Raw genomic sequence first — 25,538 nt, 5'->3', positions numbered from 1 at the left:
AGAAAGACTTTACTTGAATCCCTTGATCTCTGTCAAAGTCTACCTGTTTACACTAGTTGTTTGGAAAACACTCAGTAGGATATTCCCAAAGAGCGAATGGCAGATCAAGTTCAGAACACGTGACTTACTCTCTAATAATATTTAAACAGCCCACAGTGAGTAAGAAATTAGATTCCACTTAGGACACTGGAGAAAGCCTGAATTCTCAATCTTCAAAGAAAAAACATTAAAAGGTAATATTAAACTGAAATTTTCTCAATTGTATATTAAAACCAAATGTAACTTTTAGTATATTAATTTCTAAAATTAAAATTTGAGCTTTTAGTTATAAAAAAAAAGGATAGTTAACCATGCTCAACATGGGCTAGGTGTATTATCTCAAACATAGCAAGCCATTACATTTGAATATAAAAGGAAATTAGTCTTAATTAAAAAATGGTTTACTATTAAACTTTAGGTATAAGTCTATACTACGTTTTCACAATTAACATCTAAAAAACACTGGGCTAAAACAGATTCAAGTTCTAGTTCTGGTCATTTTTAGATATGCATCCTCAGGCAAGTTATGCTCTTGTCTGACCCCATTTGTAAAATGAAGGGGTTGATTTTGATCACTTCTAAATTTCCTTTTAACTTAAAAACAATGAACCAAAGGCTGGCATTTCCCCAGTGATGAGGTTTATTTTTTTTCCCCTTTTAACAAAGACAGTCTTTAAATTTGTTTGTGATCCAAGTCTTAGATTAAATTTTTATAAATATTTTCAAACAGGAAAATGATGTTCAAGCTATCATTCATCACCCTTTTCCTCCTGTTTGTTGGTTGCACTTTGGCGGAATTGACAACCTCAAGTTCTACGACAGCCTCAAGTACCACGAGTTTGCATTCTAAGGCATCCCTGAGTTTCGAGACAACTTCAAATTTCCAAAGGACCCTGACTCCCAAGATGAGCCCAAATTCTAAGACAACCTCAAACTCGAATCCCAAGACAACCTCAAATCCCAGGACAATCTCAAACTTGAATTCCAAGACAACTTCAAGTCCCAAGGCAACTCTGAAAACAGCAGTGACCTCAAAGACAGCCACCACCATGAATACGACTATGAGAAGTGATGGCACCACACTGAATCCAAAGGACAACATTCACTTTTGTATCTACATGATGTTTTTGCTGTTTTGTGTGCACAGAAGATGAAGTGGACTTGAACTGCCTGCATTCCTATCTCAGTTCTTTATCATCTGCTAAAAGACAACACGCACACTAGGAAAATCAAATTTATTTCAACTTCTAAGAAATTGTCATTATCCTAGCTTAATGGTCGTTTGCATATTTTAATTGTGTAAGCCTATTACCTAAATATGGTTTCCTTTCTTATAAATGCTAAAAAAGTACAAAATATCAATGTTTGCAAAATTGAACTGAAAATCAGGTTTTTACATTAAATTATGTTGGTGTTAAAACCAAAGTATGCTTCTGTGTATGGGAGAGAAAGATGGTGGGGGATGAGGAATGATGTGTGTTGTTCTTATTTTGTTTTTTATTAAATAGACAAAAAAAGTGCTCTTCTAGTAAGTAGAAACTACGGTGCTCTATGAAACAATACACCTGTGTCACCATATTTCATGAATGTATAATAGTGTTATTACAGTAAAAAGCTTGCCTATTCTGCTAATTTTTGCAATGCATAATACAGCCACTCCAATGAAAAGATTCTCTTGCTTTGATCAAACCTTTATTTTGTATTTCAAAAGGTCATTTGTAAATCAGAGGTCTAGAATTCAGAATTCTTCCTTATATACCTCATAACTATTGTTGAGATTTTCATATCATTCTATTGCTACAAAGGGTAATTTAACCAAAAACCTGGTATAGAATTTTAACAGTGATAATAACCCTATTAATAGTGCCGTTGTTAAGGTTTGAAAGAACCTGTATTCTTTACTAGTTGTACTACCACGAGTTAAATACATGAACCAGTGGGATGCCTAAATAAACTTCAGTAATATACTGACTACAAATGAATCACTTGGAGGTGCCTATTAAATACATAGATTAGGCTTTACCTCTGAGATTTTGGTTTGGCAGCCCAAAGTAGGGCCAGGGATATGTTTGTTTTGTTTTAAGATTTTATTTATTTATTTTTAGAGAGAAGGGAAGGAAGGGAGAAAGAGGAGAGAAACATCAATGTGTGGCTGCCTCCCACACACCCCCAACCAGGGACCTGGCCTGCAACCCAGGCATGTGCCCTGACTGGGAACTGAACCTGCGACCCTTTGATTCACAGACCAGCACTCAATCCACTGAGCCACACCAGCCAGGGGAGTTTGTTTGAATTCTCCAGGTCATTCTGAAAACTAGGTCTGGGAAGAACTAACAACTTCTCTAAGTTTCAGCTTATACACACATCAATCACTGTTACTAATTATACCTCAGAAGGTTATTGTGAGGGTTAAATGAAAAAGTATATAATATGCAGTTTATCTGATGCAGACAAAGCACTCAGTAAATGTTAGCTATTACTACTACTACTACCACCCAAAAAGTAACTGTCAGTTATTATAATATTCAAGAAAAAGCTCTTTATTATAACTTTTAGGTTTTATATTTTTAATTATTCTTACAAAAATAATATGTGCTCTTGGCAACAAGTCTGACAGTACAGATATATATAACAGAAATATTATAATTGGTCCTCTACCTCTTCCAGTTAAGACTCCCCTGAGATAAGCCATGTAAGCAATTTAGTGTGTATACTTTCACACAATTCTCAGTCTGTACATACTACACACACACACACACCCGTATTACTGTGCACCTTGTATGATTAAGTGTCAGAATGATCCTTCTGGGTCTTTTAAAAGTGGCATGGCGTTCGGGGACTTGTTACATTTGCCAGTTCAGAATCCGTTATTCCTCATTCTCATACCAGCAGTCCAGTTTTCCCTTGGGGAACCCTGCTGCTGTGATCCCCTTTTCAGTTGAGTAGGGTTGGCTTTATGACTGCGCTCCAGTAATGGGCACTTAACTCAACCATGAAATTCCACCCCCTTTGCCATAGTGATTGCCTCAGGAATTAACATGGGACGTATGCCAGGCCAATAAAACCAGTACTGTTGCTGTAACTACTGGGAAACAGGTGTTTTTCCACTGGGGTTGTTAAGCTGGGAGAACACAAACCACTGCTGGCTATGGCTTAAGAAGAGCTGCTGAGGAACAGAATTAACACAAAGAAAGTAGAGTCAAGAGATAGAGAAGACATATATTCTCCAGGTGACACTGTTCTAAGTTCTACATGTGGTCATACAAGAGGCCAGTGCATCTCTTGATCTTCTTAGGTACATGTGTCAACTGACATTCCTTTTGGCTCATACAAGTTTGAATTTTCTTTTTGTCACTTCTAACATGCAAAATAAACTTTAACACATTGCATAATAACTCCATAATATTGACCCACCATCATTCATTCAAAAATTCAAACAACAGTTATATTGTTTTCTGTTTTTTCTTTTCTTTTCTTTTTGCCACTATAAACAACGCTGTAACAACAGTCCTTATGTTTATGGTGCTTAAACCACTACAAGGTGGGAGCATAAGTACATGGCAGCAAACAGCAAGAAAAGAAGAAAAAAACTAATAAGGTCAAAATTAAGGAGTCCCTTGCATGACTTAGTAAAGGACCTGGGCTTTATATGGGGAGTCAATGGTACTATTTAACATATTGAGAAATAAGACTAGTTTTGTACCGGAAACCTCCTCCAGAAGCAATATTAAGATGAATTGGAAGTAGTTATCTGGAGATTAGGGGGTTGGAGGATAATTCTGCATTAGTGCAAGTAAGAGCTACTAAGAGAGTCTCAGTGATGGCAGTGGGGAAAAAATGATTTCAAACTACACTTGCAAGGTACCTAAAATTAACATTAAACCAACTTTAAATAAACAAAAACAAAAATTGAAACCCATACCTAAGGACAGCTCCTGAGGAAGGAATAGCACTAGGGAGTCATTCTGAGTCACAGGACTGCTTGCCTAGGAGCATGTTCTTGACTTAGAGGCAACCAGAAATCTACTGGCTGGCCAGCACCTAGCATTAAATATTTTGCCAGAGATATTTTTTAGCTGAACCACAATCTCTTTCTGGAAATTGAAGTGTGAAGCACTCAGGTAAGAAAGGAGTTATTAGCTCAGGCTAAAGCTGAAAGGATACATAAAGAGGAAAGACAATCTTGATGCAGAGTTGAACATGAAGCCAAGAGAGAGTCAAAGAGCATAACTGACAGCCAGTTTACCTACACCTGGGCAGGGTATGCTTTAATTCATGTTTTTCCTGAGGCCTATCTTCTTGAAAGAATGACTTCTTTGCTATAACAAAGGCCTAACTAAAACAACTTAATTGATTTATTATGACCTCATTCCTAAAATCAAAACTTGGTAACTATCTGATAATGAGGAAGATAAAAGAGGGAAGAATTTTAAATAATGAGGGTTTCTAGAGTGGGAAGAGATGGTGATGCTCTTGAGAAAGAAAATATGGTGTGAAGAAGCTGATTTGAATATACACTGAATTAAATTTTGAACACTGGAAGTCAGAAATGTCTGTGGACTCTCTGTAAGGAGACTAAAATCTACAGCTCAAAAGACATTAATAAATGGCAGTCTAAGTCACAGAAACACAGGAATATCAAAAGAGAAGTCAAACCCAAGTTTTCTTTGACAAAGTTAGCTGTGCAGAGGTTAAGGCCCTCACTGCCTTCTGGACTTGCACAGTGGAGTAACTGGGCCTCTGCTCTGAGCCACTGTGTGCTCCTCCCCCTGGAGCTAAGGCTTCACACCAGCTGAAGATGCATGCCAGGAAGAGCTCTACTAAGTCTAAGGAAGAAACAGAAAGGACTGAAAATCTAAAATTGGCAGCAGTTACATAAAAAAAAAAAAAAAAAAAAAGAGAGAGAGAGAGAACTTCAAACATATTCTGTACAGAATTTTGTATGTCACAAAATGCTTCATGGGAGAGGCAGACAGCAGTTTTTTATAAGCACCCCCACTGCTTTTTTAACATATGAAGAAACAGTCAGAAAAATTAACTTGTCTAAGCTTACACAGCTAATAAGCAATAGAGCTGGGAATCCTCAACTCTCTCAGAGGGTGGATGCACCAGGCCCATCCTTCTTTCATCTGGCCTTTCCAGATCATCACAGAGGAGGAACATAATCTTACAGTTTCTGATCCTGAAGAAAACAACCCTGCTTTAAGGTTTCCGAGAAATCTTTACTTATAAACTAATAAGAATTTAAAGGGGAGGAGGATACACATCTATCTACCTCTCTCACCAATGTTTCACTTTTCATTACTTAAATTAGGAAAAGTCAAATTACACTGGCTGTATTAAAGGTTAAGGCTGGAATATAAATATGGTTCATCTCAAAAATTACCTTAGGCAATTTAGAAATAGCAACTGAGAGAAAGTTGGAGAGAAGACTTTCATGGGAAGGTGAAGAGATGTTACTCAGAATTGTTAAAGAGGAACACCCAGGGTATGAGACCCTAACACCCAAGTTCTTGGGACTTCTTCGTCTCAACGCTAGCTGAATTATCTGATTAAATGAGCTTCCCCTCTTCCACCTTCCTTTCTTCATCCCTTTCCCATTATTTCTCAACCCCCATTTGTTTTCAACACATTGCTACGTTTTTGCCACCCATGGCTATTAAGTCTCCTGGCATAATTCCTCAATTTATGTTAAATTCAGGAACTCAGAAAGATTAATTCCTACAGCTAGTGAACAGCAAAACTGAGACTAAACAGTGTTTGAGATTTCAAAGCCAGTGGTCTATATTACATTGTCTCTAAGGTTCAGTTAGCCATGAGCTGATGTCACACTAAATGGGAAGAAATAAAACTGACCACATCATGTCACAGATGAGTTCTCAAAAGGAAGGCAAAATGAAGCAGAAAGGAAAAACAAAGGAAGGTGCAAGCATCATACCTATTGCTAAGATGGAGCTCACAGCATTACTGTAAGAGCTTTCTAGGAACTAGCCTTAACTGAAGACAGCATGAATACACACAAGCAATATTCCAGGCTGTCACCTCCTACACCATCTTTATAGAAATCTCTCACAGCTTCTCTGAATTATTTGTTAAATCACACTGATGCTGTCTTATATAGCATATCACCAAAAATGCTTAGGCATAGATGCTTAGTTTCATTTCTGCTTTAAAATAAAAAAGTCCCTGATTATCATGTCATGAATATTATTTAATCAGAATATATGTGAAAACAAAAGATTCTTTGTAATCTTATTACTTTTGCTAATTAATCCATTGTAGGTAGTATTCAAAATTGATGTAGGAAAAAAACAATATAAAACAGGTAGTATGAAAAGCAATTTCCAATATACTGAGCATTATTTCGGGCCATGATAGCTATTTACTCAGCTATTTTCTCCCAGGTAAGTTTGTTTTCAATTCTCATCAAGTCAAAAGGGAAAAACCAAGCTTACGACCCTCCCGTGCTCTCGCTTGCGCACGCACTCACTCTCTCTCTCTCTCTCTCTCTCTCTCTCTCACAATTTGCTAGCATTTTAAAAATTTTGTTAGGAGAAACTACAACATAGTATTTCTCACCTCCGGGCAACATAGTAAAATATAGGATTCCCAGCTTTGGAAGTCCCAGCTTGGTAGAAAATACTTAACGTTTTCAAAGCCTTGAACTCCTCTTTTTCATGTACTTGATGCCTGAAAGAAGGAAAAACAAAGTAGTCATAGGATTTATACTATCCAATGAGTACTCACAAAATGAATATTTACAAAGACCTACACTTAGACAAACAATAAAATGTGCAAAGTAACAAAATATTCAGACAGGTAGATAGTTTGTTCTTCTCCCCCTCTTCAAAGGGCAATTGGCAACAGGTAACAAAATCTTTAAGGTGTCACTCAACCGCAAACAGCAGCTCTCAGGACTAGCCTAAGAAAACTAGTGCACACGGATATTAATCGTAGAACTGTTTCTAATCATGGTAATTTTTTCTAGACAGAAATTTTTGAATAATTTATTGGTTTTTAAGAATTCAGTTTCTCATTCTTTTTTTCTAGTTTATTGATTTTGAATGAGTGAGAAAGAAAGGCCTTCCTTTGCCCGTATTTTTTTCTTCATGGGAATTTAATCTCATGAACGGTATCAGCGTCTTCTTTCAGATGGTTACTCAGTTGTACCACCACCGCTTCTTAATAGTCCATTCTAATCTCTCTGATTCTGAATATGTCTTTTATCATATATTAAATTCCCACATGGCCGGTGTGGCTCAGCTGGTTGGAGCATTGCTCCATAACCAAAAGGTTGTGGGTTCGATTCCCAGTCAGGCCATGCTCCTAGGTTGGGAGTTTGTTCCTGGTCCAGGTGCAGGTGTGTGCGACCCCTGGTTTGCTACACATATACGATCCCCAGTCCGGGTGCGTATGGGAGGTAACAATCCCCAGTCTGGGAGCATAAGGGAGGCAGCCCATCGATGCTTCTCTCTCACATAGATGTTTCTCTCGCTCTAAAAACAATGGGGGAAAAAATTTCCTTGGGTGACAATAAAAATAGTCTTTAAATTCCCTTATTTATTTCTGAAAAAAAAGCATGTTTTAACTTTTATTAAAAATAAAGACACAGTGTGTGTCTTTAACCTGAAGATTTAATTCATTCCCCAACCTTGGAAAATTCTCCTCTGTTGTCTCTTCACTATTTTAAGTTCTATTTCTGAAACACCTACTAGATACACTGGACTTTCTTATTCTATCATCTGCATCTGTTAACCTTTTTCATGTTTTCCATTTTTTTATCACTCTGTCCTGACTGTATGCTAGTTAATTTGCTCAGAAATTATCTTTCAGCTATGTATTTTTTAAATATTTTTCTTTTACTTAATATTTCTATGTGTCTTGTATCTGGGGACACAAAGGGAAGGAGAAATTATATTATGTCAGTCCGTCACATTGCTAGTACCAAGTCAGCATTTGTTCAACATTAATGGAAACAACCCAGATATTGTTTGATAAGGGCACTAGGTACATATGTATAAATGACTGGGAGGCTATCTGCCAAATGTTAATTGAATTATCTCTAAAAGGCAAAGTAACAGAATTTAAAATATTTTTCTTTAGATTTGTTTTGAATAATTTAATATTTTTATAGTTGATAAAATTATAAACCTACATTCAAGTTTTTAAATAAAAAAGGGTCTTAAAGAGCATTAATGGGAACTTAGAAGAGAACAAAAATAACACCTAATATTTAGTGAATATTTTATATACATACCAGATACTGTTCTAAATATCTCAAACATATTAGATCATTCAGCCTTCAAAAATACAGAAGATTGTTTTGTAAGGAAGGTAGGATCTTAGGAAAAAGGAGTAGTAAAGAAGTTTCCTTAGAAAAATGGAAAAATGGCTAGGATATCCTCAGTTATATTGAGTGAAAAATAGTTTAATATTTTTGTATTATGTAATTTTCAATAAGGTAGTATGAAAGTTTTGTATGGAAAATATTTCTTTAATAGGAATAAGTATTTGATACCCTGAGGAAAATATAAGAGCTAAAAGTAAACATTAAGCTGGAAAGGAGAATTGACATATATTCATACATGTTTTAACAATATCAAAGAATTAGAGTCATGTGTACAGAACTATGATCTACAGTAGTTCCCCGTTATTCCCTTGCTCTATATTCCAAGACCCCCAGTGGATGTCTGACAGTACAAATAGAAACAAACCTTATATATGCCATGTTTTTTCCTAATACACACATGCCTATGATAGGTTTAATTTATAAATGAGGCACAGTAAAAGATTAACAACAGTAACTAATAAGAAAATAGAACAATTATAAAGATATACTCTAACAAAAGTTATGTGAATGGCTTTGTGTTCATTATTAAATAAAATAATAGTGCTTGAATACAAGCACTATGATGACACAATAGTCAACCTGATAAGGGAGACAGCTAAGTGACTGACAGGTAGGTCGTGTATACAGTGTGCACACACTGGACAAAGGGATGATTCACACCCCAGGCGCGACAGAGCAGGAGGGCACAAGACGTCATCACATTACTCATAACAGCACATAATTTAAAACTTATGAATTGTTCATTTCTGGAATGTTTAATTTAGTATTTTCAGACTGCGTTTTACCACAGGTAATTGAAACTGTGGAAAGCTAAACCATGGATAAGGGGAAGCTACTGTATATGTAATACGATTAATAATAGGCACTTACAATGCAAGGCACATTATATGCAAATCTTTAATGTGAATTAACTACTGAATGTCAGATTCTGCTTTTTTCTTTCTGCTTCTGGGACACACTATGAACAAAACACTTAACCCCCAGTCACTATGAAGCACATACTAGGGGAGTTAGTGTAAAGTACTATGAAAGGTACTTTAAAAACTAAAGAATTCAACACTACTTTCATTACAACATAATAGAAGTGAATATCTAACAGCAAGCATCTTTTAGCTCCCAAACTCCTCTAAAAGATATTCAAAACAAACGTCCACAGAAATTTTATAGCAATATTGCAGTATAGTAATTTTCTGAGCCTCAATCTAAATACCATTAACTTTGAGGAGGGTTCTGAAAAATCTTACAGTGTGGTATAAAGAGTCCAGCACTTAGAACCAAAGGACCTATGAATTAGATGTGGAATCCTGGGCAAATTAGTTATATGCTTGGATCTATAGTTTTCTTCTTTAAAAAAATTTTCAATTACAGTCTACATTCAATATTATTCTGTATTGTTTCATGTGTACAGCATAGTGGCTAGAAAATCATATACTTTCCAAAGTGTCCCCTTAATATTTCAAGTACCCACCTGGCCTCATAAATAGTTACTACAATATTATTTTATTTTAACTATAATATGAAAATAATGTAATCTACTCTCCCTTAAAAGAATTAATGCAAAAACACCTCAAAGCAACATGACAAAGTACTATTCAATAAGATACTATTATTTTTATATAAGAAAATCAATTATAAAACAAAGCATATTTCAACAATATAAAGGGTAAGGAAAATTTAAATCCCCAAACATGACAATGTGGTTATTAGGTACATCTTTCCTGATAATTCTCTATCAAAAATTGAAGCATATGTAACAACTCGTCTAGTAGTAAACCTCATACCTCAACCAAAAAGAAAGCAATCGAGGTGGTACTTTACCTAGTCATAAACTCCTCAAACTTTGAACTGGTGAGATTAAGACTGGACCAGTGTGTATCTGCCACAGGTTTGTGCTCTGGAGGACCCAGGTATGCCAGAAGTGTTGCCATCTTATCAAAAGGTCGTCTTCCCACAGCTTTGTGATCCCTAGATATAAGAAACTGCTTAGAAAAGAGTAGCAAGTACACATTTCTTTAGATTGCCATTCATTGCTTCTCTTTTTACTGCAAGTTGGGAGTTTCTACTGATTTGTGACAGGCGCCAGGGGACATAAGTATATACTGAGGCATCTTAGAAATATGACCACTCCCCAAACTACAAAATTTACATAACAATTCTTTTTCCTAGTATTTTTAATCCATTACCATTAAATGGTCAATCAGTAAGTAAAAATAACCTTCTAATACACTTCTTCCCAGGATAAAATTAATCCATTATGAGAAACCACTATTTAGGAATTAGACATATTGTCTCTGATATATTTCTGCTTAACCAGTCTAAATACCAATTTTCAATAACTATTAAATATTTAAAACTGTGTAAAAATAACAAGATACTATTTTACAAACATCATAGTGGCAAAAAATATGAAGTCTGATAACGCCAAACTGTGGTGAAAACGCATAAAGAGGTACTCTCACACGTCACTGGTCGAAGTGTAAAGGAGCCTGTGCACTTTGAAAAGCAATGTGGTTGTAGCTGGTAAAGCTGAGGCTGTGTATACCCCAGAGAGGAGCTGTTACATGTCCAGGTAATACACAAGGAGACAAGTATGTTATTATTTATTACATCACTATTTAAAACAGTGAAAAATAGAAAACAAACCTAAGTATACACCAATCAGGAAATGCAAAAATAAATTGTAATATAGTCACTCAATGAAATACTAACATAAGTTAAATAAATAAGATATCTCAAATAGGATGTGAGGAGAGACTATCTGCATCTTTATAAAATTTGAAAACACACAAAACTGTATTATATATACCTATAATTTCCTTATTTTGTCAATTCTATAGAGAGAAGTAATATCTTTTTTCCACAAGAAATAAAATGCTATGAAGATCTGAAGTAATATAGCAAAACAAATGTTAAAGCCAGGTGGCAGACATGGATCTGTTATGTTATGTTCTACACTGTTTTTGTATGTTTAAAATGTACATATTTAGAAAACAAATTAAAAATTCTAGCATCAAACTACATGAATATGTATGTGAATTATATAAGAGAAACAAATGTTTACATTTAAAAGTTTCAGTTTATTTTAGTGTCACAGAGATAAAGCATCTTCATTTTTCTACTTGAGGGCACACAGCAGTCATGTCCATTTCTACTTCAATTCATTAACAATTCACAAAGCATTAAAATGCTCTCTCTCTCAAATTTCTATCTCCTCATTAGTTATTAGTTAGTCTTAGTTTCATGGTCTTCTACCTTTTCCATGAATGAGCAAATCATTTTTACTGGCATTTAAAAAATAATCTAGACTCATTTTGCTTTAGTAAGAGAACTCCTCATACATAGGAATTTGGGCCCTTTATAAACATATGTAACTAGAAAGGACAACAAGTAATTCAGGTTACAAAAGACTAACTAAAAAACTAAGGAAACAATTCCCAAAAAAGTAATTTTCAGTTATTCAATATTTTCTATATAAAGAATATACTTAGAATATCACAAATGGGATTTTTATAGAATTAAAACACTGGCAATGTTTTAATTATTAAATTCCTAAGAATTAGCTGCTCTTCAGATTCAGATGCCAGTACTCATTTGATCTTCTAGTAAATTTAAACTTTTTGTTGCACATAATGTGTGACAGTTTGCAAACCAAAAACCAAAAGGGCTAATTTGTGATTTCCTAGCTTAACATTAAAAAAAACAACAACAACAACCAAAAAACAGTCTGTAGCACCTAGGTAGGCTTATTGATCATTTAATATGACTTAACCTTTTACCTACATATTTTTAGAGTCTACATTTTTCTCCAACCATAATTCTTATTCTAAAATGATGTAAAGTAAAAAACATTATTCATAACCAATAATTTTATTAATATGCATTTAAACTGATTTTCAGTCTGCCTGTGACTGGGAAATCTTACCTGTTGCTGGAAAGATACTGGCCAATTTTCTCTTGATTGTTCCAGAGCAGACGATGTAAAGCAAGCACATTGCCATCACTGATGAAGGAAAGACTATGATTTACCGCATCACTTGTAGGACAATCAGAGGCTATATCAAGGAAAAACCTTCAAAAATACAAAATCATTAATTTTAAAAAACAGACATTCATATCTATGTGTGAATTAAATTTATATAAAATAACTTTGTGAAATAACTGAGATTACAAATATGGAGGGCTTATTCACACATGTGACTGTCATTAAATGAGAAAAAAAAGGGACAAGGAGTAATCTGGTTTTCCATTTTTGATACCTGGCTGCAACTTCTGAGTAGACTTAGAGAAGTCAGACAAAAACCAAATTTAGGTGGATCAGGCTGTGGAGAGAAGCCAATAACTTACCGTTAAAGAAATGGAGGTCCAGACAACTCAAAAGACCTCCCCCAAATTATATGACCTGTTGTGTGAGAGCCAGGATCACAGCCTTGGCTCCTAACTTTCTATGAAGAGTCAATCAGCTAGATTATGAATCCTATGTTGACATTCACTTTTCCTCCCACATGGTTTGCAGTTAAACAATATACCTTTAAACTCCAATCAGAAAGAAACTGATGTAAATTACAATGAAAAATGGAAAGAGAGGTCACATAATATAGCTTAGACAATGAGTCAGATCAATTTGATTCATACTGCAGGAAAGGCAAAATTCTGAACATTAATTTACATTTATAAAGCACTTTCTCATAAATCATCTCATTTGTTTCTCTATAATCAACTCAGATAGGCAAATATGATATAATCCCTAGTTTACAGATAAACGAACAACTCAGAGAGATAAACAGAAAGCAACTATTTAGTTACGGAAACCTAAAAGACCTCAAGTTTTCTAAAACTGTAAAAGTTCAACAGCTGTCCAGGTATTCCTGAACAAAATTGTGTACATCTGTATTACTTGGTTTAAAGAGTAACATTTTAGTTCAGATACACTTCTAGGCTGAAGTATCAAAAATATTCTAACATCAAAAAACTTGGGATTTTACAGTGATATGCATCATCTGTACCATTTTGGTTTTAGCTTTTACTAAAAGTAACCTTTTTCCTCCTTTCTCTGCTCCATACTGTAGCATCCTAAGTCCTTTATTTTTGTAATATGTCAAAAAGCCCTCTGGGTTTTGTAATATGGAAATCACTACCAAATTATAAAACATTATTTGTAGCAAAATAAGATTTATTATGTTCTTGGCCTAAAGATGGAAAAGAAAAAGCCTACACAGGAGCTTCCTGGACACTAAGTGGAAGTGAAAACATTTGATTCAGAGAATCAACCAAGTGGCAGGCTGCTTACCTTCGTGCTGCATCAAAGTTGCTTTTCACAAAATCATTAAAAGGCCGCATATGCTCTTCTTTTGTGAAGAGAACATGATTGGCAATACTCTGAAGTATCTGAACAATAAAACAAGGTAACAAAAAATCAGATTATTTTATGACGTCTATACATTTGTATGTTTGTTAAAAAACATGAATTTTCATCAATATAATTATTGATTCAATTATTCCTCATTCTATAAATACTAGAAGTTGTTTCTATTCTTTCCCGAATATAATTATTATAGATACACACAAATACTTAGATATATAAAAATGCATATTTAAAAAATTTAATTTTTTTTTAATAACAAAAAAAACCAGTACACATTTTGGTCTCCATTTCAGAATTTCCAATATGATTACATAAAAAACTATCTTAAAAAGACATTTTCTAAAATATTTTCTCATGATACTAAGAGCCAGGTATCAGTCTAATGAATTCCTTTGTAACATAGACAAAAATAAAACACAAGCACATAAGTGAAAACTATAAGGCATTTCAAAAGTCAACTCAAGAGGAAGTACAGTGAATATGAAACTGAAATTTTAGTTGAAAGAGAAAATTTAAAGCAGATTATCAAAAGAATTCTTCACCTTCGACATTAACTTCAAGCCCCTTTCGATTCTAGGTGGTGGCTTTTTATCTAAAATCCCTGCTTCATATGGTGAGACAATGGCAGGATTGATAAATCTGAGGAACATGGCACTTCCTACTGCACCGATGCTGTTCTGAGGAAAACGCTGGCTAACCACCTAAAAACAAGAAGTTGAGAATTGAATATGTGGTTTGAATTAAAACAAGCAAATGGGAAGAAAGAACCTGAAGGTCAAACTTTGTACAAAAGCTCTGACTAGACCAATCCTTGTGAACAATACTTTCTATTTTTTCTTACACTCCAAAAACATCAGTAAATTCACCCTCAATTCTTGCCTTCCATCATTTTAAAACACAATATAGATATCTAAGAAAAAAGACAAACTTCATGAATGAGTTGTATAGAAGAGACCTAAAAAAAGATCTTAATTTTATTGTTTATACTGCAGATTTGATGAGTAACAGAAGACCAAATTTTCACACACAGATTATCATATTTTACTAAGATTAACAGACATGAGAATATAATCAACTCATAAGACATAGCTAAGTTTTCAACGGCACATCCCTAAATATCTAATACCTAATAGTAAATACTTACGTTTTGTTGTGTACCAGGTACAATTAAATTTCTTGAGCAAAATGCTTTCCATGTACAAAACAAAACTTAGTTTTCTTAGATTCCTATCGAGAGAAAAAACTTACTTACAAGTAACATTATATTGCCAGTTTCTTTTCTTCATTAGAATGCCTTATAACATAAGGGCCTACCTAGTATCTGAACCATGGAAGAATAGGAATTCTTGGGACCTAAAAGAAAAAAGGATCCCACCAACCGAAAAGAGAACCCCTATGTGTAGCTCAATTTATAATTCTGTCAAATATATCCATAAAAAAGTTAAGATTTCAAAAATAGTTGCCCACACTGAAAAAAAAAAACCTGAGTCCAATATTTAAAGTTAATTTATTTTCTCTTGATAAAACATCCTACTCTGAAGGTCAAGTAATAGATTAGATTGGGGAAGGTGTTAATGAAACTGGTGCAGATCCCTTCTCTTCCTAGTGCCTCCTGCTTTAAGTTAACATGAGTATTACTTTGAAATTTCCTTTTCTTTTACAGATAATACACACACATTTATTTTTAAAAGATTACTTATGTACCGTTTTAATTTCTACACCTTTCCTTGCTCAGTGTGGCTAACTGCTGCTTAAAGCAGTGGTAATGACAGTGGCAAAGCCAGCACTGCGCTCAGTATTCTGGGGTTCCAGGGACAGCATGCATTTCAAAGGATACTGGGGGGAAATGAGTGAATGGGGTTTATGTGCAGAATCTCACATAACTCTAGTTTTCTTCACAACGCCTCAAAGAAGTAATACATCTTCTCATGAATTCACATGGCTCACTGAATCCAGATTAACTCTGGAAAGAACAAGGATGATTTCATTTCATTCTATTCCCGTTAGTGCTTTATGTGACATATGTTTTAAATGTGTTCTTATTTACTGCCTAAAATCTCAAAATAATTTTCTATCTTATCTGACAGGGAATTAGTAAAAATAAGACTTTACAAAATGATTTTTTTAAGCCAAAGAAAATCTTTGTAAGAAGTGATCACAGAAGTGAATTAAACTCATATATGCTCAGCGTCATTTATGCTACGAAGCTCAGAAAGCTTTCTTTGTGTCATAGCACTTGGGGTGCCGCTGCATGAAGTACAGCCCTACACTTAAGTAGGGGGAAACTGGTGAATGCAGCTAAATACAGCAGCCTTAGTAGAATGACTTTAAAACCTAAATACTGTTTTGGAGTTATTTTTAGCTGAAATACAGTTTTAGAAATAGAATTGAGAAGAATACTCAACTGCTTTTACCCTCTAGAAGCGTTTAACCTTTGGAAGAGTAGGAACAGAAAAATGAACATATACATACACATGCACAAATTCTTCATACAGTTTCAGAACGTTCATAGACCACCACTGATACTGAGTGGTTCTTAAAACAGAAGAAACATATCAACAAACCTACAAAATTTTAAAGCCTTGAAGGAATGAGTTAGCAAGAAGAAAGAGGATTTAAAAACTACTTTATATTTAAGTTCAAATAGGCTGTTATTTTAAATTAGCATATATTAAGTTTAATCCATTAAAATCCTGAAATGGTTTTTAAAAAGCTAAAAGGTACAGTATGGTTTCCAAAGAACCAGTTAATTTATAAAATACTAACCTGCTATGAGAGTGTCTTATAAAAGTCAATAATTTATATGCACATGGAGAGTTCTTTTAAAATGCATTTTGAAAACAGCTCTTTACTGGTTTTCTCTAACACAAAAAAGTTTTAAAGTATGACTCACATTTATACCTGATTTATACTTAATACTACTCAGTCTCAGAATTTAATGAAAATTGGAGTGAATTATTTCCCAAAGGGAGAATATTGTAAAACTTATGAAAAGTACTACACCTTTACTATCTTCTACATCTTCAGAAAAATAATCCATATCAAAATTCAAAGAATCCCCACATCAGAAACACATATTGTTTCATGTGTCATCTAATTATGTGTCTCATTGATGATAGAATCACTATATTTTAGAAGTAAAATCTGACAAAATATAATCAATATCAATAAATATTTCCTTTTCTTTTACCACTAAATTAACATCAATGTAATTTTACTTCATAATATACACATACTCAATTTGTTTGTTTTTTAACCTGCAAAAATCTGGTTTGGATCCTAAAGAAATTCTGCATAAAGGTCAAAGCTGGGCCACTCTTTATGCTGAAACTAGTTCCTAGTCAAAGGTCAGCTTTATTCCCCTTAGTGAAACTGAACTACGTGTCACAAATAAATGTAGTCATAGACTACACATCAGCAAGAGGATCACTACCCGTACATGTTTAATTACCTAGGTTAGGTAGACAATTAACTTCTCAAAGGAGATCTAACTATACATTATATATTTGAGTATAATAAACAGACTTATCTATAATATGACTCTACAGCTAATATGTTAGAAGCCAGAATCTTCTCTGTATATTTTACATATTCGCATCCACAATACACACAGCCTAAAAGAAAGTTAACTTGCTTCCAAAAAGATTAGATTCTATTAAGCTAATATCTCCATAAATCGACATTTTATATTTAAAATGACTATACTGTATTTATACTTTGGAACATGTTCTAAAATATCTCAAATTAACAACTATATTCCCTTTGTTTTCATGAGGACCTCTATCACCTGTGCTGAGAAATACATTCCAAAATTTAGTGTCACTCTGAAACTTAAAAATAAAAAATCTGAAAATAACACTAGTAGAAAAAAACACATTTCAAGGAACCATTTTAGACAAAATCTTAATAAATAAAGCAATGTTAGGAAGGCTAGAAAACATGCTCCCGAGAAACACAGAAAGCCTGAATTTTAAGTTATGTGATACACTACACAATGGCATTAGTAAAACACTGAACAAGAGTGTTAGAAACAGTAAATTAATTTCAACAGTGATGGTGTACACTATGTTAAACCCATGTACGCTGAGAATGAGAAGGCTGAAGCATTAGAAAGGAATGTTTTTATCAAGCAAGATGGCCATCCAATCCAATCCATTTGCTCACAGCTGAACAAATATACTTAACATACTCAAAAAGACTTACTTTTTGAGTATGTCTCCAAATTTTAATTTAGTTCTGAATTTAAAACAGAAATTTATCTTATGTAAAGCTTAGACAAGGAATAAAAAAATGATACCAACTGTATACTATATTCTAAATTTACCTTTTTAAGAAAATTACCTATATGACTCCTAAAGGTTTGCTTTACAGTACTTCTTTCTTTAAAATCACTGAGATTATATGTACAGACATAGTACTTGCTGGATAAAGATAAGTCATACTGAGAGATAATGGCAAATTTAAAATAAACGCATGTTATATTTTGGACAAATTCCACTCATGGGAAGAAAATAATCTTGCCCTAATTTTATTCCTTTTAAATTAGGGCAACTTCACAGAAGCAGGCAGTACATTCATATCGTGTTTGCAAAATGAGGTCTTTCTCTACAAACATGGAGTTTTCCTTTATTTCCAAAGTAGTATGTTCTCAGTCCCAATAATTTAATAATAATGGTTTTCTCCAAAGTAAAAGTGATTTTACCATTAGGGTTTTTATAATCTAAGCACAAATATCTAAATTTTGGCTGGGATGGTCTAGATAAAAATATAAAGAATAAAAAATAAAATTGAGCAACTTTTAGGTAAAGTTAGAAAGTGATACTTTCCCTCCATATACTTCTAGCAATTAAGAAAAACCTTCATCTCTAGAAAAAGAAACCACTCACATTACCTGCAAACAAGAAGCAAGAATGAAGAGAGTCAGCATTTCCTAAGTCCTTGAAATTAAGTTTCTTTAGCATTCATTTGTAATTAAAAACAAACAAACAAACAATAAAATTAGACCAGGGATATCCAATGCAACAAATGCCCCAAAAGGCCTTTGGGATAAATCAAACCAAAGGAACACAGAGAATGTTTCAATGTAACTTAATTCCAGGGTTAATTGAAATGAAAGCTATTTTGTGCCAGAATTAGTAGAATGATTTTACAGTGAAGGTCAAATAGGCTGAAGTGAAGATGTTCTTAACAAACAGCAAAAGATTTTGTTTTGCTTTGAAAGAAACAGCTAATAAAAAGTTCTCCAAACTTACTGATTTTTTGTTTTCCTTTTTTTCTTTTACTGTAGCTTTATTCAGTAGGGAGTGGCAAGTTGCCTACAGAACAGAGATGAGCACAAACAAGTCACAGCACCAGCTACATACAGCAACAAAAACAATGTTGGCTTGTACATAAAATTACATGATCAAATGTAACACAAATGGAATCAACAAAAAAAATTAGAAGTCAGCTGAATTTAGAGGGATGAATTTTATTTCTGAATTTCAATTTTTCATACATTTTTTAAAGCCAAAGCACTAAATAAACAGCAAGAAATGTTGAGACAATCATATCTACTATTTCTGGCTATAAATCACAGAAAAGCTCTCCCCAGGTAGATTTGAGTATATTTAATATTTACATTTCAGGAATTCCTAGCTTTTGATAAATTTTATATAAAATGTTGATTACAAATAGATCACACTATAACAACACTTCCATGTGTCTACATGATTTTTTCTTGATATAAATACATCTCTGTGTATCCTTCAATTGACTTAAATTTCTTTTTTTCAATAGCTGGCATTTAATTTAAAGTCTACTGATTAAAAAATAAACATTAAATGACTGAATATAATAGAAACATTTACTTTAGAGATTCTGAATTAAAAATCTCTCTAAGAAAGATTACTTCTAAAATTTCACATTTTTCTGTTTCCAGGCTACTTCCTAAACAGTCTAATCAGAGGAGGTTAAAAGCTCTGCAATATTTGGGAGAAGAATGTTATCAGCTCCACTAGAAACAAGCATTAATTAATATGAAGGTGAAGAAACTGCGGAGAAAATTACAGATTAAAATTGTAAGCCTACTTAAAATATTTTACATATTCGACCATTTATCAGAATGTCTTAAAAAACCCAAAAACCCAAAACCCACAGACATATTGATTTCATCCCTCAAAGCTTCTTCTAAGACAGTTATTTTAAAATTAAGACTCCTGACTGAACTAGACTAGCCACAACAATTACTTAAAAAAATATATTTAAAAATAAATTAAAATTATTTAATGCACCATACATGGCACTTTATTCTAAGAATCCTGTGCATCCAACAGACATTTGCTCATCCATCTGTCCACCCATCCACCCAAGTAGTTCTTGCGTGCTGGATGCCATTTCAGGCACTGGGAGGCAGCAGGAAAACACACAGCCCTTTTTCTCATGGAGCTTTGGTACAAACTTTAAACTATCTACAAAAGTACCAGTAACTAAATATATCACAAAAATGCACTTTTATATACTTTTTTTCAATTATGGTATGTAACTATCACTATTGCCTTAAAAATCTGTGCAAATCACTTGTTTGGAGAAGTAGATTTACTGGGCAAAGATAGTATTTATTCAGAAATCATAATATTTAGAATTCTCTCACCATACGTTGAGAATATCTATTCTGGGAATTATTTTATCATTATTCCAAAACTATCAGGAAGAAAAGTGGAAATAAATACACAAGAAAATGCCTCAATAATATATCTACACTGTTCACAGCTGTCTGGCTCTTCTTATATAACCTTAATCTAGTCCACTACGCAAGAAAAGCATATAAAATAAGAAATTTGGTTAAAGCATGATTTGGAAAAGGCTTAATGGTAAAAAACATGAACTCAAATAAAAAAGAGCTAAAGCTCAGAGAAGTTTATTAGCTAGCACTAATTCTCATTTAGCTTTCAAAGTTTTCCCAGTAGGTCCCAAAGCAGAAGCCACATTTATTAGAGGAAGAAAAAACAGCAACAAAAAACAATCAACTACTATTCCTCCCAACAGAACATAAAAGTACAAAGGTACCATTATGTTACTGCCAAAGTCAAAAGGGCAGAAAAAAGCCAGAAGAGGGAAAATGAATAAACATAAAGGAGCAAACTAAGAGGAAAACTACATTTGGAAGGAGATTCAATGAAAGAATATCTTAAGATCAAAGCTTTTTTCCCCATCTTTACTTTTAACTAGTAAATGTAAATTGCCTGTTATCACTTATTTTTTAAAAACTTATTTATAAATAACATAGTATACCTCTGCTTCATAGCATTCTACATTCCAACAAGTTTACCCAATAATTGAAAACAATTCACTGATACAGCATTAAAAGAGAATAATTTTATGTGAAATTTTAATATGATAATTCAGTTTATTATAATACAGGATATTTTACTATAGACTCCTATAAAAAGCACAACACATAGGGTTTGATAAACCACCAATTATCACCTGGCTCTTTTTCCGGACTTATTTGTGCAATTTCCCTCCCCACTTTCCAACTATGAAAGTTACCAAGAAAGAATCTTGTTTACTTGGGTGGGAGGAATGGGGGACTATATTCCTTCATTAAATACCTCATAAGTACTTACTACAAGCCCTGTTCTCTTCACCTTATCAGAAGCATGGTCTTAAATTGGACTCCAAGTTTGCTGGTGATACAAAAAAAGTTTTCTTTGAGGGCGACAACTACATGAAGGGTTTCCACCTACATCTACTAGGCCATGTAATCAGGTGGGCACTATCCATTCACTTTTAACCAGCCAAAGTCACAGCCGCTGCCACTTGAAAAATCCATCTGCTCTCTGAAGAGTTACTAGCAAGCTAACCAAGAAGTTGACCCAGACTATTTTTAATATGTGCTCACCATTTCTTGTCTGTTTTTAAATAGAGGAATTGCTGAATCAGATTTAAAGAGAAACCTGAATAATGCCCAACCTTAAGATATTATTCACTCTATTAAGCTTCATGTTATAACCAAACCACCCTCCATTCTGAGATTTAACTATCTGAAAAAATTATGTTGGATTCTCCTAAATTCCTTAAGCTATTTTCAAAAGGCAGAAAAAGTCATGATAAATGGAAAGATTTAATGCTAAGTACGCTTTACCATCTATGTATGTGATGAAAAGTTTTTTTATAGATACTGCAGATACATCTTTATAAATAGGAATGGGGAGGAAATTCACACAGAGCAGCCTGAAACAGCTTTTTAAAATGGTAATTTCACTGATCTTGCTAATGTTTCTAAGCAACTGAAGCCCTGTGCTAAAAAAGAAAAAGAAAAAAAATGGCTGGGGATGACTTTGCAAAGAAAGACACACAAAGGCATGGGTTTTGGTAAATCTGCATGATTTCTTCCCCCTATACCAACCCCTGTCCCAAACTCCAGACCCACTGATGTTTCTTCCAGAATCACAGTTTAAACAGGCTAAGTGGATGTGCATTAATTTCCCTTGGAATGAATAAATCATTCCTGAAACTGCATAAGCAATTTAAAAACACAGTGGAAGCCATAAAAGAATAAAGACCTAATTTCCTCAACAAGCAGGGATGACTACAAACATGTGAACAAGAAGCATTACATGCAGTACTAGTGTGAGAAAGACTAATAATCTGATTTGAATGATGCAATATATTATATAAGTAGCATTTCACATAAAATAAGTAGATCAATCTGTCCTGGGAAAAACCTGCCCGCAAACATGTTAATCTTCTCCCCCCTCTGCATCACCAGCCCAGAATTACTGAGAAATAATTGGCATACATCACTGTGTAAGTTTAAGGCTTACAGCATAATGGTTTGATTTAGATTCAGAAAACATCCATCTTCTCATATAGCTACAATATAAAGAAAGAAAGAAGAAAAAATTCTCCTTGGGATGAGAACTCTTAGGATTTACTCTTAACAACTCCCCTATATATCACACAGCAGTTTTAACCTCAGTCATCATGTTATATATTATATTCCTAGAACTCATTTATCTTATGACTAAACATTTGTACGTTTTGACTACCTTTCTCCAAATCCCTCTCCTCTTCACCTCTTGTAATCATAAGTCTAATCTCTTTATCAGTTTGTTTTTTTAGATTCCACATATAAGTGAGATCGTAAGTATCTTTCTATCTGACTTGTTTCACTTAGCATAATGCCTTCAAGGTCCAGCCGTGGATGTCACAAACAGTAGGTTTCCCTTTTTATGACTGAATAATATTCCACTGTGTGTGTATATGTTTATATAAATATATATAAAATCACAATTTCATCCATTCATCTACTGATGAACATTAGGTTGTTTCCATTTCTTGGCCATTGTAAATAATGCTGCTAAAAATATGGGGGTGCAGATATTGTTTCAATGTAGTGCTTTTGTTTCCTTTGGATATATAGCCAGAAGTGGAATTGCTGGATCATACGGTAGCTATTCTAGCTATAGTTTTAATTTTTTAGGATCTTCCAATACTGTTTTCCATAGTGGCTGCACCAATTTACAATCCTACCAACAAGGCCAAAGGGTTTCCTTTTCTCCATATGCACATCAGTATTTGTTATCTCAACTTTTCAATGATGGCCATCCTAAAAGGCGTGAGGTGACTGACATCTCACTGTGGTTCTAATTTGCACTCCCCTAATGACTAGCTGTATTGAACATCTTTTTGTGTAGCTGTCTATTCAGGTCCTTTGCCCATTTTTAATTGGATTATTTGTTTGTTTGTTTCCTTGTTTTGTTATTGAGTTGTATGAGATCTTTATATATTTTGGATATTAACCCCTTATCAGATATATGGTTTGCAAATATTTCCCCATTCCCCAAGTTGTCCCTTCACTTTGTTGACGGTTTCTTCTGCCGTGCAGAAGCTTTTTAGTTTGATGCAATTGCACTTGTTTATTTTTTATATTGCTTCTTGTGTTTTAGGTGTCATATCCATGAAATCATTACCAAGACCCATGTTAAGAAGCTTTATTTCAGTGTTTTCTCCTATAAATTTCATAGTTTCAGGTTGTCTTTTTAAGTCTTTAATCCACTTTGAGTTAGTATTTGTGAGTGGTGTAAGCTGTGGGTCCAGTTTCATTCTTTTACATGTAAAATATCCAATTATCCCAGCACCATTTATTGAAAGACTGTCTTTTCTTCACTGAGTATTCTTAGTTCTCTTGTCAAATATTAGTTAACAGGATATGCTTGGGTGTATTTTGTGGCTCTTGATTCTGTTTCATTGGTTTATTTGTCTGTTTTTATGCCAATACCATACTGTTTGATGACTGTTTAAGCTTTATTGTATAGTTTAAAGTCAGGAAGTATGATGCCTCCTGCTTTATTCTTATTGCTCAAGAATACTTTGGCTATGTGGCTTCTGTGGTGCAATATATATTTTAGGAATGCTTTCTACTTCTGTAAAAATGCTCTTGGAATTTTGATAGGGATTGCAGTAAACTATAGATGGCTTTAGGTAGTATTGACATTTCAACAATATTAATTCTTCCAATCCATGAACACTGTCTTTTATTGTGTCTTTCTTTCAGCAATGTCTTGTAGTTTTCAGTATGGAGATCTTTCACCTCCTTGGTTAAATTATTCCTAAATATTTTATTGTTTTTGATGCTACCATAAATGAAACAGACTATTTCCTTTTCAGAAAATTTATTTTAATATACAGAAACAACTGATTTTTGTATATTAATTTTGTATCAGGCAATTTTATTGAATTCACTGATTAGATCTAATAATTTTTGTGTCTTTAGGATTTTCTATATATAAAATCATGTCATCTGCAATTAGAGACAATTTTACTCCTTCCTTTTCAATTCTGATAACTTTTATTTCCTTTTCTTACCCAACTGCTCTAGTTAGAACTTCTAGTACTGTGCTGAATACCAGCGGTGACTGGGCACCCTTTTCTTGTTCCTGATCTTAAAAGTACGATGTTAGCTGTGGGCTTGTCCTGTATGACTTTTATGTTGAGATATGTTTCTTCTATGCCTAATTTTTAAAAGTTTTTATCATGAACGAATGTTGAATTTCGTAAAGTGCTTTTCCTACAGCTATTGAGATGACCATAAGACTGCAATGTGTCACACTGAATTGCATATATTGAACCAACCTTGCATCCCAGGAACACACCCAACTCCCTTTTAATGTGCTGCTGAATTCTGTTTGCTAGTATTTCACTGAGAATGTTTGCTATATAGTCATCAAGAATATTGACCTGTAGTCTACTTTTCTACTAGTGTTTCTGTTTTGGGATTTTTTTGTTTTTGTTTTCAGGATAAAGTAAGTTTGGGAAGTATTGTGTCCTCTTCGAATTTTTATAAGAGTTTGAAAAGAACTGGTTTTAATTCTTAAGTGTTTGATAAAATGTGGGGAACCGATCCTTGTGGTTTAGGGAATTGTAGCCCCAGCCGTGAGCCTGACTTGCACACCCCCCTCACCGCCCCCCCTCCCCGGCTTGTCTTTAAAAGTCTCAACAAAGGCTGAGTGGGAGACATAACCGAAAGCCACTCAGAGGGTTTCCATGGGAATTAAATTTAAAGAATGCTTATTATGCTTTAGAACTTGCTCTGCTTTTCTTATCTTAGTTAAGTATAAACAATCTCTAGCAAGGAATGTATGAAACCTTGCACCTAATGCCAGTGTGGCGTCAAGATGTTTAACAGACCCTGACACAGACTGGTCACTGTGCCCTGTGTACTGGTACTTGTAATCTGTTATTGTCAACTGTAATCCAAGCACCTAAAAGCTATTGATGATTCATAAATTTTGACCTTGTATC

The 25,538-nt window shown here is 33.9% G+C and overlaps 1 protein-coding gene across 2 annotated transcripts in view; it reads right to left on the bottom strand.

Annotated features, from left to right (window-relative positions):
* NF1 (neurofibromin 1) overlaps positions 1-25,538 on the bottom strand; it is a 211,097-nt gene that overhangs the window by 82,423 nt on the left and 103,136 nt on the right. The window contains exons 31-36 of one of the 2 annotated variants that reach the window (XM_090257326.1): positions 19,004-19,066; positions 14,294-14,452; positions 13,677-13,774; positions 12,312-12,458; positions 10,208-10,354; positions 6,619-6,729 (exon numbers count right to left, since the gene is read on the bottom strand). In XM_090257326.1, coding sequence (XP_090113452.1) covers positions 6,619-6,729; positions 10,208-10,354; positions 12,312-12,458; positions 13,677-13,774; positions 14,294-14,452; positions 19,004-19,066 — 725 coding nt within the window. The remainder of the gene's footprint in view (positions 1-6,618; positions 6,730-10,207; positions 10,355-12,311; positions 12,459-13,676; positions 13,775-14,293; positions 14,453-19,003; positions 19,067-25,538) is intronic. The other variant, XM_090257327.1, reaches the window with a different exon arrangement.

The sequence above is a fragment of the Furipterus horrens genome, unplaced genomic scaffold (genome assembly GCF_987537825.1).
Source record: "Furipterus horrens unplaced genomic scaffold, mFurHor1.1.pri manual_scaffold_11, whole genome shotgun sequence".
Classification (NCBI taxonomy): Eukaryota; Metazoa; Chordata; class Mammalia; order Chiroptera; family Furipteridae; genus Furipterus; species Furipterus horrens.
Note: the sequence above shows the minus strand (reverse complement) of the source record. Positions and strands in the feature narration are given on the sequence as shown.